At 36.3% G+C, this 14,487-nt stretch overlaps 2 protein-coding genes across 2 annotated transcripts in view; one reads left to right on the top strand and one right to left on the bottom strand.

The window, feature by feature from the left end:
- Positions 1 to 2,129: 2,129 nt before the first annotated feature.
- On the top strand, positions 2,130 to 4,545 carry LOC118747953 (regulator of chromosome condensation). The gene is made up of 3 exons (XM_036482190.1): positions 2,130 to 2,418; positions 2,530 to 3,301; positions 3,361 to 4,545. The coding sequence occupies exons 2-3, from the start codon at positions 2,614 to 2,616 to the stop codon at positions 4,227 to 4,229; spliced, it is 1,557 nt and encodes a 518-aa protein (XP_036338083.1). The 5' UTR covers positions 2,130 to 2,418; positions 2,530 to 2,613; the 3' UTR covers positions 4,230 to 4,545.
- Positions 4,546 to 5,116: 571 nt separating this feature from the next.
- Positions 5,117 to 14,487, bottom strand: part of LOC118747952 (motile sperm domain-containing protein 2-like) — an 18,994-nt gene continuing 9,623 nt past the window's right edge. Inside the window, exons 4-7 of the mRNA XM_036482189.1 lie at positions 9,595 to 9,679; positions 9,196 to 9,305; positions 7,868 to 8,242; positions 5,117 to 6,213 (exon numbers count right to left, since the gene is read on the bottom strand). Coding sequence (XP_036338082.1) covers positions 6,013 to 6,213; positions 7,868 to 8,242; positions 9,196 to 9,305; positions 9,595 to 9,679 — 771 coding nt within the window. The 3' untranslated portion in view covers positions 5,117 to 6,012. The remainder of the gene's footprint in view (positions 6,214 to 7,867; positions 8,243 to 9,195; positions 9,306 to 9,594; positions 9,680 to 14,487) is intronic.

Raw genomic sequence — 14,487 nt, 5'->3', positions numbered from 1 at the left:
TTTTTTTTTACGCGACAGCGACAACATGAATTTGTATGAGTTTGACATAAAAGAAGAGGAAGAACCTTATCTGTCGCTGGAAAAATAAAAATAGATCTAATCTGGCCACAACCACAGTCGTCGCGTAGCCCAGTCGTCGCCTAAATAATTATCTACATAAGAGTACGTGTTAAAATAATTTGACAGCTGTGGTCCGTAGCTCGTCGTTTTCATTGTGTGTTCAGGCTAACAAGACCACGCGGGAAGGAAAGAAAGAAAAAACTTATTTTCTAACTATCAGCTGATTGCCAAAAAATACCTATAGCTGAGATCACCTGTTTTTTGGCATGCGCTCTTATCTTTTCCAATTTCTTTTATTTCTATTACAATTTATTCAAAATATACTAACACACTGAACCAAAAACACCAATACACTAAGTCTAGGTTCAGACGGAGAAACTTGTAGTAGAGGGGGAGACGAGGAAGAGGGAAGCGCACCGAGTTGGTCGTGCTCTCATTCGTCTGAGTAATTCTAGTTGGCCATTCACAGCTGACAACAAAAATTGTGTACAAAAGAATTTCTCTGTGTGAACGCAAAGGGCACCACCAAAAGAGAAATTGCCGAAAATGAGCAACGAAAGTTTCTCTGTGTTAACCTAGTCTTATGGAACTCTACGATACTTGTGACTTGCATTGCATATAGAAAACAAAATTAGGGATGTCAGTGGCAAAAATACATCGATGTTTTTTCTTTGATTCGATGCATCGAAATGTACCTACATCGATATTTTTCGATGCATCGAAGGGCATACCCCGATTTGCATAGCAGGTTTGTACACGGTTCAAGTATGTATTGAATTTAATTCAGCTCGCATGTGGAAGAGAGGGAGTGAGAAGAAAAGGGACGAGAACACACGCGTCCGTACCGTCAAGTCTTTTCAACATTCTTGCTTTGCTTTTGAAATTTTCGTTGTTTCCCATTTAAAGAACCAAAAACTTGAATTCAACACAATTGAAGCATGTAAAAGCAAATAGAAAACACAAAAGAAAATGAACTAGAATTGCTTTAAGTACTTGAATCATGTAAATCGGGTGTAATGAAATTTGAAAACAAGTAATTTTTAACCAAAAAAGAAAACCAAGGACCAAGGACTGTCACTCCAGCAACACTCCCCAAAAACCCTTTGTGGAACTTGTATGATGCTACAACAACAACAACAACAACAACAACAACCGACTTCAATTCTCATATAAAAATCTAAGAGTACCGTTAATTTTTTCATGATCCAATGATCGGATCTAAAGATTAGTACCTTTCCGATGCAAAAATAATTATCTAAATCGGTTGACGTGGTCTAAAGTTATTCGGTAACGTACCTAAAAAAAAAATATTCCGACGAATTGATAACATCCTCCTTTTTTTGAAGTCGGTTAAAAACTAATTTGAATATCTTTTTGGAACCTTACTATGGTGTTAGTGCTTCTGCGTCGATGGAAGAAACTGTTGATATAAGCCAGGGTTTGTCAAATTTTGGGTATGCTTTTATTTTCTTTTGATACTTTGACTGACCAAATATTCATGTAGAAGTCGGGGTATGGTTCGGCTATTTGTAAAATGATTTGGGTTCTTTTAACCTACGCTTGAAATATGGACTTTTCCGTAAATTTTGGAGTGAGTTCTATGCAAAAATACTGTGGCGCAGCCGGAGTTCACTGATGAAAGTTTTTTGTAATACATACAGTTTTCTTTACGTTTCCAAGCGATCTGTTTTTCTACGATTGGGGATTTTAGGTTTTAATATTATCGGTTTAAAATATTTAAAAAATCGAAGAGAAAGGACAAAGTTACTGAAAATCGCTAGATAACAATTAGCTAATTCTTCAGAAACTAAACAAAACTAAAAACTTTATATAAATAGCTTCGTCAACGTATTTTAAAATTATCCGATACTATCGATAGTATTGATAATTTCAATGCAAACTATCGAAAACATCGAATGGGATGACTATCGATAGTTTTACAGCTCTACTCAGTGTACTACATATGTCAGTTTTGAAAAAACATCAATACATCGACCATTTATACATCGAGAGGAAAAATGTCGATGCCACGAAGCTAAACATCGATATTCTCGATGCATCGATATTCTCGATGCATCGATATTTTACCGACATTCCTAAAGAAAACCAGCCTAATTTTTTCAACACCCGGCCGTTTTCCGTTTTTCCCGCGCGTGCAGACATAACGTTGAAATTTTGGAAACATCTGAAGTGCAGTCTATTAGAATCACCAGAAGAAAGTATATGTTTGGCCAAAATACGAAAAGATCAGCAGAAACCGTCATTAAAATCAAGGCGCAAAAGTTAAATTTTACTAATTCCATCCGGATGATAGCCGGCGTGTCATCCTAGTGAAATTCGTAAAAAGGCTAAAAAATTGTAAGTGTATTAGACTCAGTAAATTTGAATTACACATGGTGGTATAACTATCACCGTCGACAATTTTATAATCGTGTCTAACCTTTAATGTTAATTTTTTCTGTTTTTAAGAGTTTCACCGCACACTGTTTCTGCGGATAGTGCAACCATACAAGCAGTAAATTTCTCAAATTTCATTTAATAATAATTAAGAATATGCCGCGAATTGCCGTACGCAGAAAGGCTCCTACCCCCTCAAATAGTAGCAGCAACAACAATGAGGAATTAGATGCCCCGAAGCGAAAATGGCAACGTATAGCTTTTCTACTGCCATTACCTGAGCGGCCAAACGTGGTGGGGCGTGCTTTAGTGTGCGGGCAAGGTGATATGGGTCAACTCGGTCTCGGCGACGATGAGTCGAAATTCGAACGCAAAAGACCCGCTCTAGTAGATTCTATAGAGAATGTGGTAGACGTGCGGGCGGGCGGTATGCACAATCTCGTTTTGACGCACGAAGGCATTGTTTACTCGTTCGGTTGTAATGATGAAGGTGCTTTGGGCCGTGATAGCAGCGAAGATGGTTCGGAATTTGAACCTCATCCAGTTGACCTACCTGGAAAAGTACTTAAAATTTCAGCAGGTGATTCACATTCGGCCAGTTTGCTGGAAGATGGTCGCGTTTTTGCATGGGGCTCCTTCCGCGACTCACATGGAAATATGGGTTTGACACTTGAAGGAAATAAGCGTCTTCCCATTGATGTTTTGCCAGGCACCAAATGCTGCGACATCGCTTCCGGGGCTGACCACTTAGTAATACTTACATGTGCCGGAAAGGTCTACACTGTTGGTTGTGCTGAACAAGGCCAATTAGGGCGTGTATCGTTGCGGTCAGCTTCCGGCGAAAGTAATTATTGGATTCTACATGTTGTGTAACTTAATTTAATTGATTTGTTCTTTCCGTAGGTCGCCGTGGTAAAACAGAATTGCTTCGTCCGGGAGAAGTCGTCATCAAACGTGGCAAACCAATCGAGGCTATATGGGCCACAAATTACTGCACATTCTTGCGGGAATCGCAAACTGGTAAAATTTGGGCATTCGGACTGAACAATTATAAGCAGTTGGCATATGCCAAAGACCTTGCAACTATTATTAAACCTATTGACACGAAATTCCAAAATATTAAACAAATTGCTGGCGGACAGCATCATACATTACTACTTAAGAATGACGGCACATGTTATTCTATTGGGCGCAGCGACTATGGCCGCCTTGGACTCGGAAGTGTGAGTAGTGACATCAAGGAGCTGCAGTTTATAAAAAGTTTGGCGGACAAATTTGTTGTTTATGTGTCTTGTGGTGAGGCACAATCTTTTGCATTAACTGACGACGGTAAACTGTACTCGTGGGGGATGGGTTCCAATTACCAGCTAGGAACTGCGTCTGATGATGATGCACTAGAACCCGTACAAATTATAAGCAAACAAACGGAAGGTAAAAGAATTATTCGTGTGTCCAGCGGAGGGCAGCACAGTATATTTTTGGTCGAAAGCGAAGTGCAGCCACCAAAGCCATCGAAAACAGAATTAGGTAAATCAGTCGGTCAATTGAAGAAAGCAGCACCAGCGGTAGCTGTCCAGGATAAAGAAATCAAACCACCAAAAGCTAAAGATGAGGAAAAACTATCAACAGACACTGAGGATTCGACAAAGGCGAATGGCGATGCTAGTCCAGAGGAAATCCAAGCTGCCGATACAAAGGAGCTAGAAAAGCAAACATCTGAAAACAATGAAACTGGGAAAGGTCCTGCGAAACGTGGGCGTAAAAAGAAATAAAAAATCTCTGAGAATCACAACTGAGAGAATTGAGCTTGTTTTTTATACTTTTTGTTTAAATATAGTTTTCCCGTCTGTTGACTGTTAATAAAATATAACGTAAATCACTTAGTTACGACTAGAGCCCACACCAGCATAAGCTGATGTGATGTTCTCTACATTATTATTTGTATTGATTGATTTCTTATTATAATTATTATGCAATTAAACATAATAAGACTTGGAAGAACAAGAAATACTTATTGTAGTATTTGTACATCTCATATGTAGTTCATTTTTGGGTTTTTAATAAAGCATAACTAAAATAAACAGATTACTAACTGAATTTTTATATTTCTTAAGTAGTGAAAACGTAGTTATGTATCTGATGAGCTGCATGTATTTTCATCTTTCTGCATGTGGTTTTTGAATTATTTGCCCTTATATTGGTTTCACACTAGATCGGCCTTACTGTGCGTTCGAACTTCGAAGTAACTTTTTTCTGTTTATGAAATTCGCAGTCTTAGCTGTTTCTTTTCCGTTTTGTTGTTGGGCGCAGTGAATAAGTACAAATTTCTACCAATGATTACCAAAATATTTCTGAATGTTATTCCTTTATTTTATAATATATTTAAGTTTGTTTTTTTTTTCAATATAGATACATACGTATTTTGAAAAGTAAATGCGCACAAATACACCTTAAACATATAAATATGTAAATGTTTATTATCCTATTGTCTGGGGATATAATCATACCGATTTTACAAAACAATATTAGGGAGATTCTCCAAAGTCTTGCAAAGCCCTAGCACGGTGCCCGAGTTGTCAAGCTTTCCCCCGTAGGCTTTACAAGACTTCGACGATCCCCTATTGATAATAGATTTTTGTGCATGGTTTGCTCTACATAATTCATAATTTAAATATGCAATTGGCCAGCGCTTTTATTTTGTTCGTTTGCTCTAGAACAGAGATGGGCAAAGTGGCTTCCAGGTGGCCTTTTAAACTTAGGAGCCGGCTTGGCACATTTAGATGGTAGATGTGGGGTAACATCAAGAGCCAGCATGAAGGGGTATTAAGAGCGTATTCAAATTTCTTGTATTTCGACTCTCATTACAAATATATATGATGTTTTTAATGTATTTTGTACACCCCGTTTACCCTGAAAACCGATTTACCTCTTGCGTAGCACTTGCTGTCTCGTTGACTGCAAACAATCTGGCCATCCCTGCTCTAGAATGCACAACGTGAACAATGTATACAAATATGCTTAGGCAAATTTATGTTCTCCCTAAAAATCATTTTGTACAGACATAATTCATATATTGCCCATATTACTTTTGTTCATAGTTAATGCATTTTAAAATATAATAAATTACATATAAACTCATCAATTTGATGGCCATCTTCTATGCGCCTGCGTCCGTAAATGTACCTCTATAGATGTGGATGGAGGTGTAATTGGCGGAGCCAGTGCGGTTATTGTTGCCCTCGGCTCGGAGCAGCAATAAAACGAGATAAATATAATACAAAAGAGCATCGAAATCGTGATTATAATGCGCGCAAATTTACGTGCAAATGCGATCAGACCAAGCAGGTATCCACCTCCCGCAACACCGCCCTTATCAAGAGTAGATTCATCGTAATCGAAACCATCACCGCCGCCGATAACTTCTTCAAAATCGCTACAGTCAACTTCGCTGTCGGGAGCATTGCTGCTGCCATGACCTCGTCTACGCAACCTATCTGCTGTGGCTGTGGGTGCCAGTAGGTGCTGTTTGGTCAAATTGCATTTTGTAAGTAAATATTATAGATTCCGCCCAGGACAGTTGCCTGCAACTGCAGCGCTGCATTCCTCCTCGCCGATGCATCCGGACATGCGATTCAATTGCGTTTTCCAAAGATAGACAACGGCTACACACAGAGCCAACAAAAAGACGAGCGTAATGCATTGCAGAATTTGTGTAAACCTTAATTGGCTCTCCAGGAGCTTGGCGTGTGAAGAAAGCTGGCGAGGGAAGAAATATAAAACAATTGAGTAGGTTGAGGATAGTAGGTAGTGTGTTACGACTTGTAAAATGTATCCAAAATAATAATGTAATAAAATTATAGTTTAAAAAACTAAAACCTCCCTATTATAATTGCCATTCGTACTGTCATCATAATAATATTTTTTCGCTTACACTTTAGCAAAGTGTTTGGCCGAGTTTCTTCTCCAACTTATGTTGTGTGCCTCGATGTTGTTACACAAATGGAGGGACCCCCAGTTTTAAGCCACTTTAGAACGGCAATTGGATCTTAAGAGAAGCTTTTTCAAGGCAAGGCAAGGGCATGACAACCGGGTGCATTTTATTGTTGTAATGTTACAAATGCAACGAATATGCAAATGCTGGAGCATATGCAAAATATGCTGAACAGCCATAATACGTAAGCCTTTTTTACCTAAACCTATATATTTTTGATAAAAGAATTTTACTATTTATTAATTAATAAGTTATATTTAAATATATACAGTATAGACCAATACCGTAGCACCCCCATTTCAAAGTGATATTGTTTCCCGCTCATGTTTATTTATTTATTTTTAGGAATTTTCAATCGAAATACAGTTCATTCTCTGACAAAACCCATATATGTAGCCCCAAGTTTATAACTTCGCAGACAACTGCAAAAACTGCTACAAATTTTCACCCAAATGTCAAACTTTTTTCTCAGAAGTGTTAGAATAGTTTTGAGTACACAGTTTTATAGCCCATTCAACGTTGGTCTGATAATGTGCAAGTTTCAAGTGGCTAAAAATTACCGTTAATTATTAGAATTTTTTTAGCCGAAGGTGTTGCGGGTTCCATATGAAAATAAATTGTAATTATTCCTTATATGGAAGCAAATGCGACAAAAAAAAAATCTAAAAAATCACCGGAAATTTTTAGTCACTTGAGACTTGTACATTATTAGACTAAAATTGAATGGGCTGTAAAGAGTCAAAACTCAAAATAATACGTGTCAGAAAATACGAAAAAACTATTTCTTAGCACATGGGCAAGGGCGACTTTACCTTAGGTTTTTTTTTATACAAATTATAACAAAGATTTACTCCAGCTTTTGCTGAAAGGTAAACAAAAGCTCTGCGTACTTTTTTTTACCTCATAATCTCAAAAATGCCAAATTTTGAGTTGTGACTTTTTTGAAGACGGCGTGCGATATATTACTATATTACATACAAAAGCGATTGCAGTCTAATTTCAGAATTTTCCAGCAACTTTACCACCACCACTTGACTGGACTTCAAAGCTTTTGTGAGATGAGCTATGCCAATTTATTTATTTGCTCTCAATTTGTATAGTGCCCTTTGCAAAGTGACATGCTTTAAGGCGGATTCACCGTTCTGGCACTAAATTAAAGCTGAAGTTGAGTTAACTCAAAAACGTTCAGAACTTTTTTCAGTTGCTCTTCCAGAGAGAAGCACAACAACAACAACCAACAACTTAGAAAAGTTCTGAACGCTTTTTAGTTGTGAAATCAACTTCAACTTTAGTTCACAACTAGAACGATGAATCGGCCTTAACTTTCAAACTCACTAAGTTCAAGAACGACTTAATCATTTGTAAATCTGATTTCAATCTGCAAATTACGTAGTTTGAAGCAAATGCTATAGTACTCACATCCAAAATAGTGTTGGAACCCTTTCCCGATGCAATCCCTTCATCCGGGCCACCAATACGCCCTCCAGCCTGCCCACAGACGCATTGACCGGGTGTACTTGCACCACTTGCACTGCCTCTGTAATTACAGGTTAGACGATGCTGCTCCATATCACCGCCACTAGGAGGCTTTAGCTTCCACACTTCGCTCATGCTCTGCTGTGATGGCTCAATACCCACAGGTGCTGGCATACACATCACGAGAAATTTATCTTTCGGCGATTCACCCAAATGGTAGTCCTGCTTCAACATAATGCTAACTGACACTGTCTCAGACGGTGCCAAATAGCCGCAACGAGGACGTACCCGAAATTTTTCTGGTGCTGTTGTTTGAATCTGAATGAGAATAAAAGTAAATTAGAAATGTATATGTATGTACAGTGAACAAAATAAAAACTGGGACGCGACATTTAAGTAAGTTTTGCCTGGTTCAAAAAAGGAGGAGGTTATCAATCCATCGGATTTCTTTTTTGGGTTTGTATGTTACCGCATAACTTACCACTTTAACAGATTTTTATAATTCTTTTTTTTTTAAAGGAGAGGTTTTACCTCACAGGTGGTCCCATAGTAATTTGGTTTAAATTCGATCACTGGATCGATCATGAGGAAATTAACGATAATCTTTAATTTTTATATGAGAATTGGTCAGTTTTGTTTTTTGATTAAAAATTACTTGTTCTTTAGTTTAAGTAATGTTTATTACCTTTCTATACTTAGCAAACGCCATGTAAATCCAAAGTACATAATATGTATATTATGCTGGATTTCCACTCGGCATTAAATGGCAAAAATGACAAAGTTGGGCATTAAAAAATAATCGTGTCAATACATTAATAAAAGTAGTCATTAAGTTCATTTACACATGGCATTTTGTTTTAAATGGCATACATTCTTTGTCATTTCAATACCTGTGGAAATTCGGCATTATGTGTGTTCGACAATTCTTTTTATATGAAAAAAATGCGCAACACCGTCTACAAAAAGAATGGTCAAAAATCTACGGTAACTCTACATACTTCAAATTTGCACTTTATTATACTAAAATTTAATGGGCTACAAAACTAGATACCAAAATGTTGTCTAAAGAGACTGATTAAGAAGAGTTTTCACAATTTGTACACAAAGTCTGAAATTTGAATTCATATTGCGTCAGCTATACTTTCACAAAAAATAATAAACATTAAATAAACTAAAGAAAAATGACAAAACCTTGCTAAAATGTCGCGTCCCAGTTTGTTTAGCTCACTGCATGTATTTATTTATTTATTTTTTTGTATAAAGGTACTGACTTTGTAGGTAATCGGCTGCTTTCCAATACAAGTGAGATCAATTACACTTTCGCTGTTCTCGCCCCGGTTGAAGTATATGTTGTCGTTAGGTGAAATCCGCAGCATAGCGCCTAATGATTGAGAATTTTTATTTAATTTTAATTAGTAAGTATACACTTATAAAATTTTATTTTAAATTTTGACAAATTTTTTTTATATATATATATTTTTTTTACTTTGAAGTTATAAGCAAAAGTGAACAGTTCAAATTTGGTTGTGATTTTGTTAAATTTCTTTCTATTTTTTTATAAAGGGTAAGCAAAGCCAGAAAGTTAATTAGTTTTTCAGTTCAAAGCACTTCTTCTGATTGAGTTCGAGAAATTTGTATGCTTTAAATGTTTTGTAATTAACTCCACTCACTTGCTGGGTCCAGGCTTTGATAACCACGTTCACATTCTGGCATTTCGGATCCGGCGTACATTCGGTTGTTGTTGGCAAAATGCACCTAAGGAAAAATATATAGATATAAATTTCCAGAAAAATTAGTTAACAAAATTAAATGCAAGCGGATAAATTCTTTAAACAAATTTCGATATAAAAAAAAATGGTCGGGGAATTGAATTACACTTCAATTACCCACCAAGTCTACTGTCGAAACAATAATGCTGAAATATTGAATATTGAACGCTTGCGGTCCAATTTAGAGAATCAATTTTATAAATATGTATGTAAGTGCGTACCATATACACACATTAATACATACATATGTATGTATGTACACACAAGGATTTAAGCGGATGAGGAGAGTATGTACTAAGCTTCCATTTTTTATCTATCATTTTACGCCTTACAATTTTTCATGAGTATTCGATGTCTTCTAGCCTTTTTAGTTCAATAATGAACAATGAACTCTTGTCGTTTGTATTGAGAGCTCTCAAACGCCTCAATTAAACGCTTACACTATCTATTTTTGTATTAGGTGGGTTGGTTGGTGCATTTCTGTCTTGTTTTGGTTTTTTTAAGTTACAAATAATGTATGTTATTTCTTGCCTACAAACCATGCAAGAAAAAATACATTCATTTATAGTTAGTTGAGTGGAAGATCGCCTCATCTCAGAATTTGGTTCGGAAACGCCCTTCTCGATCAGCCTTATCATGAGTTTCATTTTCCCCAAACCGGTTCACTTTTCACTTTTGGTTTCCATGTATTTAATATGGGCGGAATACAAATTTTTGGGCGAAACCTCAGGATAAAGCAGAATATAAATTCAAAACATATCGGCAGCTAAAATAGGGAGTTTTTGAACCATTTGCGTTCCTCAACCCAATTCCGAAATAGGGCGTTTTTTCTACTGTTTGCTGAGATATGGCGCTGTCGAATCGGTAGCGAAGATAGAGCGATCTTCCACTCAGCCGTCTATATGTCGATAATGGAAAATCTTATACATACATACATACCTAGGTATGAAAGTATGAGGAATTTTACAAAAATTTAAGATAATCAGATTCGATATATCTTAAAGTATCTATTTGCATATGAACGTGTTGGCAAGATTAAGAACCAACTGTCTTATAAAAAGCTAACGCTTGATCTCTGGACTTATCCACTTAGGTATCGCATAATAGAACAATTTATTTTGGGAAAACATAACTACAAAACTGATAAAGCTACTTTTTCTTAATTTGTATGGCCGCCTATTTCCAGATATTCTCATGCAATTTGAATTTCGGATAAATGTATTAATAACGTATGGCTTTATGCTGGTCCAAAAGAAACCTATCACATAAATACAAAAAAATTTGCAAACATTTTTTAAAATTATATTCGAGGGACATTAAGCTTAGTAACTTTTTCAATTATAGTACCGTAGCCATCCATTGAATTTCCCCATTACCAAGAATCCAGCAAGGCTCACAAAGTTGTAAGTCTTTATGTATTTTTGTTTTTCTTTTTTCTTTCTGTTAAATGCCGTTGGTGATTTATTTTAGTTTTTATTTTTTTGAAGCCGAGAAAATTTTGAAACTTTCCGAAACTTTTGATCCTTGGCTTTAAAATAGATAGAATATGTTGTTGGTTTGTCAACTTTGACGTAAAAATCTGCAAAGTTTTTTAATTTTTCATCCGATAAATGAATGAAAAGAAAAATGCATTTGGTCACCTTATTCTATTTTAGTTGAGATTTGCACTAATTTTCTATATTTACATAAATTCAAACATATGCATGCATATTTATTATGCGTGTGCGGTTCCATAAATTATAAAATGTACATATGTACATACACATCGTCCTTTAAAGTACAAAACCGCGTATCAACAAAATGCAAAACCGCGTATCAACAAAATGCAAAACCGCGTATGCGAGGTTGCATACATTATTTTCTAGAGTAAAAACACTGTTATTTCAAAATGGTTCTCTATTTTATAAAGCAATCGCATTTCTGGCTAGTATATTTAAGGACGAATGGATAAGGATTGAGCCAAGAGCTTGTGTGAGCAAATCCAATTTTTGGCAGCAAATGTCAGTTACGCGGTTTTGCAGAATGACGATACGAGGTTTTGTACTTTAAGCGACGATATGTATGTATGTATATGTATACATAGTTCCCAAATGTAAAATGTAAAATTAATAAACAAACCGGTACCAATTTTTTATTGTCTGCAGCAGTTGGGATAGCAGCAACGTAGAACTGCGCAAAATGAATTAGTTTAATTCAATTCCTGATTGTCGAGACTGGCTTTTCACTTTGTATAAGTGAATATTTGGCATATAGTTAATTTTACCAGATATTTTTTTAATAAATATACTAAAAAACTACACAAATGACAAGAGAAAAAATGTTGCAGCAATAAATAATTTACACCTCCCTTTTCATGGTGAATTACTACCAGCTGTTAGCACTTTGAACCAGTGTTGCCAAAGCACCTTTTTCTCACCAAAACCACAACCACCAAATGTTTTTTAGATTTTACTTTTTTCATTGCCAAGTTTATTAGAAATGTAGATTACATAACATCTAGTGAATCTAAAACACACCTAATAAACTAAAAAAAAAATTAGCAATGCAGAAAAATTCATTTTACTGTACAGAATTAATAGCCTGTCAGACGTGGCAATATTTCCATCTTTCGCACGCAATTCGCTGTCAAATTGAGAAAGAGAAATTTTATTTCGATGTGTGAACAGCCAGAAAGATCTTTTTGTCACTTTTCGGAAATCAGTTTCAGAAATAAATGTTGCAAGGTGTGACTGCAACTGCAGAGCGAAAATCGATTTCGGAAATATATTTCAACTTGCTCGTGCTGCACTAGCAATTAGTCCCCTTTCAGACACGTCAAGTCTTGAAAGCAATTTTTCGCATTCTCTTTTGTGTTTTCTATTTGCTTCCACACGCGTCAACTTTAATTGAATTCAAGTCCTTGGTTCTTAAATGGGAAGCAACGAAAATATCAAAAGAGACAAGAAAACTTGAAACGAATTGACGGTACGGAGGTATCTGTACTCTTCCCCTCTCTTCCCATCTCCTTCGCCGACGAACGAGCAGACTTGAAAGCAAGACTTGACGTGTCTGAAAGGGGACTTATTATTTCTTGTGCAAGTGCTGTCAAACTAATCGAGTGTTGCCATGTGGCACTGATCGTGAATTTGTGTAAAATGATAAAAAATATTGTTGAATTAAATATCAAAAATGCTTGAAATATATTATTTTGATTAATATACTTGATCGTTAAATTATTGTTTTTCAACAGCAGCTTACGTCGAGTATTCATTTTTCGCGTTTTCGTTCTCGCTTTTACAAGAGTAATAGCAAACAAGCGAACCCCACCCACCGCCCATGGTTGCATTTTGTATCGAGAAAGATTGATTGCCAGAAACTCATTCGCTGTGTGAATAGCCAAAAAGCGGTTTCAGAAATATTTCCTGCAATTCGCCTTTCGGAAATAAAAACCTCTTTCGAAAGACACTTTCCATGCAAGGAGTGTCTGCTCATGCAATTGATTTCTCAATTTGACAGCCTTTCCGAAATTTATTGCATCGAAATATATTGCCACGTCTGACACGCTCTTTAGAGTACAACTCCACAACAAGCTTTTCAAGCGTTTGGCGATTTTCTGACTTCAGATTTTTAAGATTACAACTCCACAACAAGATTTCGAGGCTTTCCGCGATTTGTTTTTTATGTGTTCGTAGCGAAATCGACCACCTGGCAATCAGTCAGGCATGAATTTTGCTGAAATTTATACGTTTATACCATGTCCCCACCAAAAAGTTAACCTTTTCAAATCGAACTCAACCGCATCACTTATACCATGTCCCCACCGGAGCTAACAACTTAGTTATGGCTGTTGAGTTGGTTATCCCGATAATCCACTTGATTTAGCATAGTTTCGCTATATAAAAATGACAGCACTTAAAGCCCAAAATACAATAACGCAGTGGCAGTGGCAGCGGCAGTTTTTCGAAATCAGCTGTTTTTTAGAAAGTGTGGTGTCCAATGAAGCGACTCACAATACAGCAGTGGCAGCTAGCAGTACTGCTCAGTTTAGCCCAAATTCTAAATTCACTGCCACTGCCTTCATCGCAGCAAACTTCGCATGCTGAATTTGACATAAATGAAACACAGCCAACATCTGTTGATGTCACTGAAGCCTAAAAGGCAACAACAAAAATGTAAACAAACAAAAGGGAATGTCAAAAAAAGCAGTCACTGACAACGCCGTATTGTGTTTGCTGCGGCATTGACTGCCAATATTAGCAGTAACAGCTGATTTTAAAAACTGTCACTGCCACTGCCACTGCGCTATTGTGTTTTGGCCTTAACCCTTTCAGTGAGATGGTTAAAAGCTAACCAACTCGAAACCACGTCGAAAGTCTGATACAACCCTGTGTTTTACCGCCATCTGTGGGTCATTAGCGTTAAAATGTAAAAAATTTGTTCCCTACTAATGTTTGGACTCCAATATGATCAGATTAGATTTACTACGGTTTTTGAAAAAATTTGAAATCTACTCCTCTACTCCGCTTGAATTCAAATTTATTCCGTTTTTTTTTTCATTCATGTTATGCGATAGCACGTATCTATGTATGTAAGTACATATCTACATATATTTTACATATATGTACATACATAACTTACGTACAAACATACATACATATGTATGTGCCATTCTACAGATTATTAAATTTGTTCATACACTCAAGGTCAGAAAATGCAAATTAACGCCGTATTTGCTTATTATTCTAAAGAATTTTTGCTTTGGAGCATAACCATGATCACATACCCTGGGCATCTTGAACAGAATATTAATGTCGT

Source organism: Rhagoletis pomonella, unplaced genomic scaffold, assembly GCF_013731165.1.
Source record: "Rhagoletis pomonella isolate Grant_MI unplaced genomic scaffold, Rhpom_1.0 Rhpom_scaffold_00012, whole genome shotgun sequence".
Lineage (NCBI taxonomy): Eukaryota > Metazoa > Arthropoda > Insecta > Diptera > Tephritidae > Rhagoletis > Rhagoletis pomonella.
Note: the sequence above shows the minus strand (reverse complement) of the source record. Positions and strands in the feature narration are given on the sequence as shown.

Bases quoted from the DNA above. Each gene is read 5' to 3' on its own strand.
- LOC118747953 (XM_036482190.1), top strand. From the start codon at position 2,614: ATGCCGCGAATTGCCGTACGCAGAAAGGCTCCTACCCCCTCAAATAGT. The intron at 3,302-3,360 runs GTAATTATTGGA...TTCTTTCCGTAG, and splicing joins GCGGTCAGCTTCCGGCGAAA to GTCGCCGTGGTAAAACAGAA.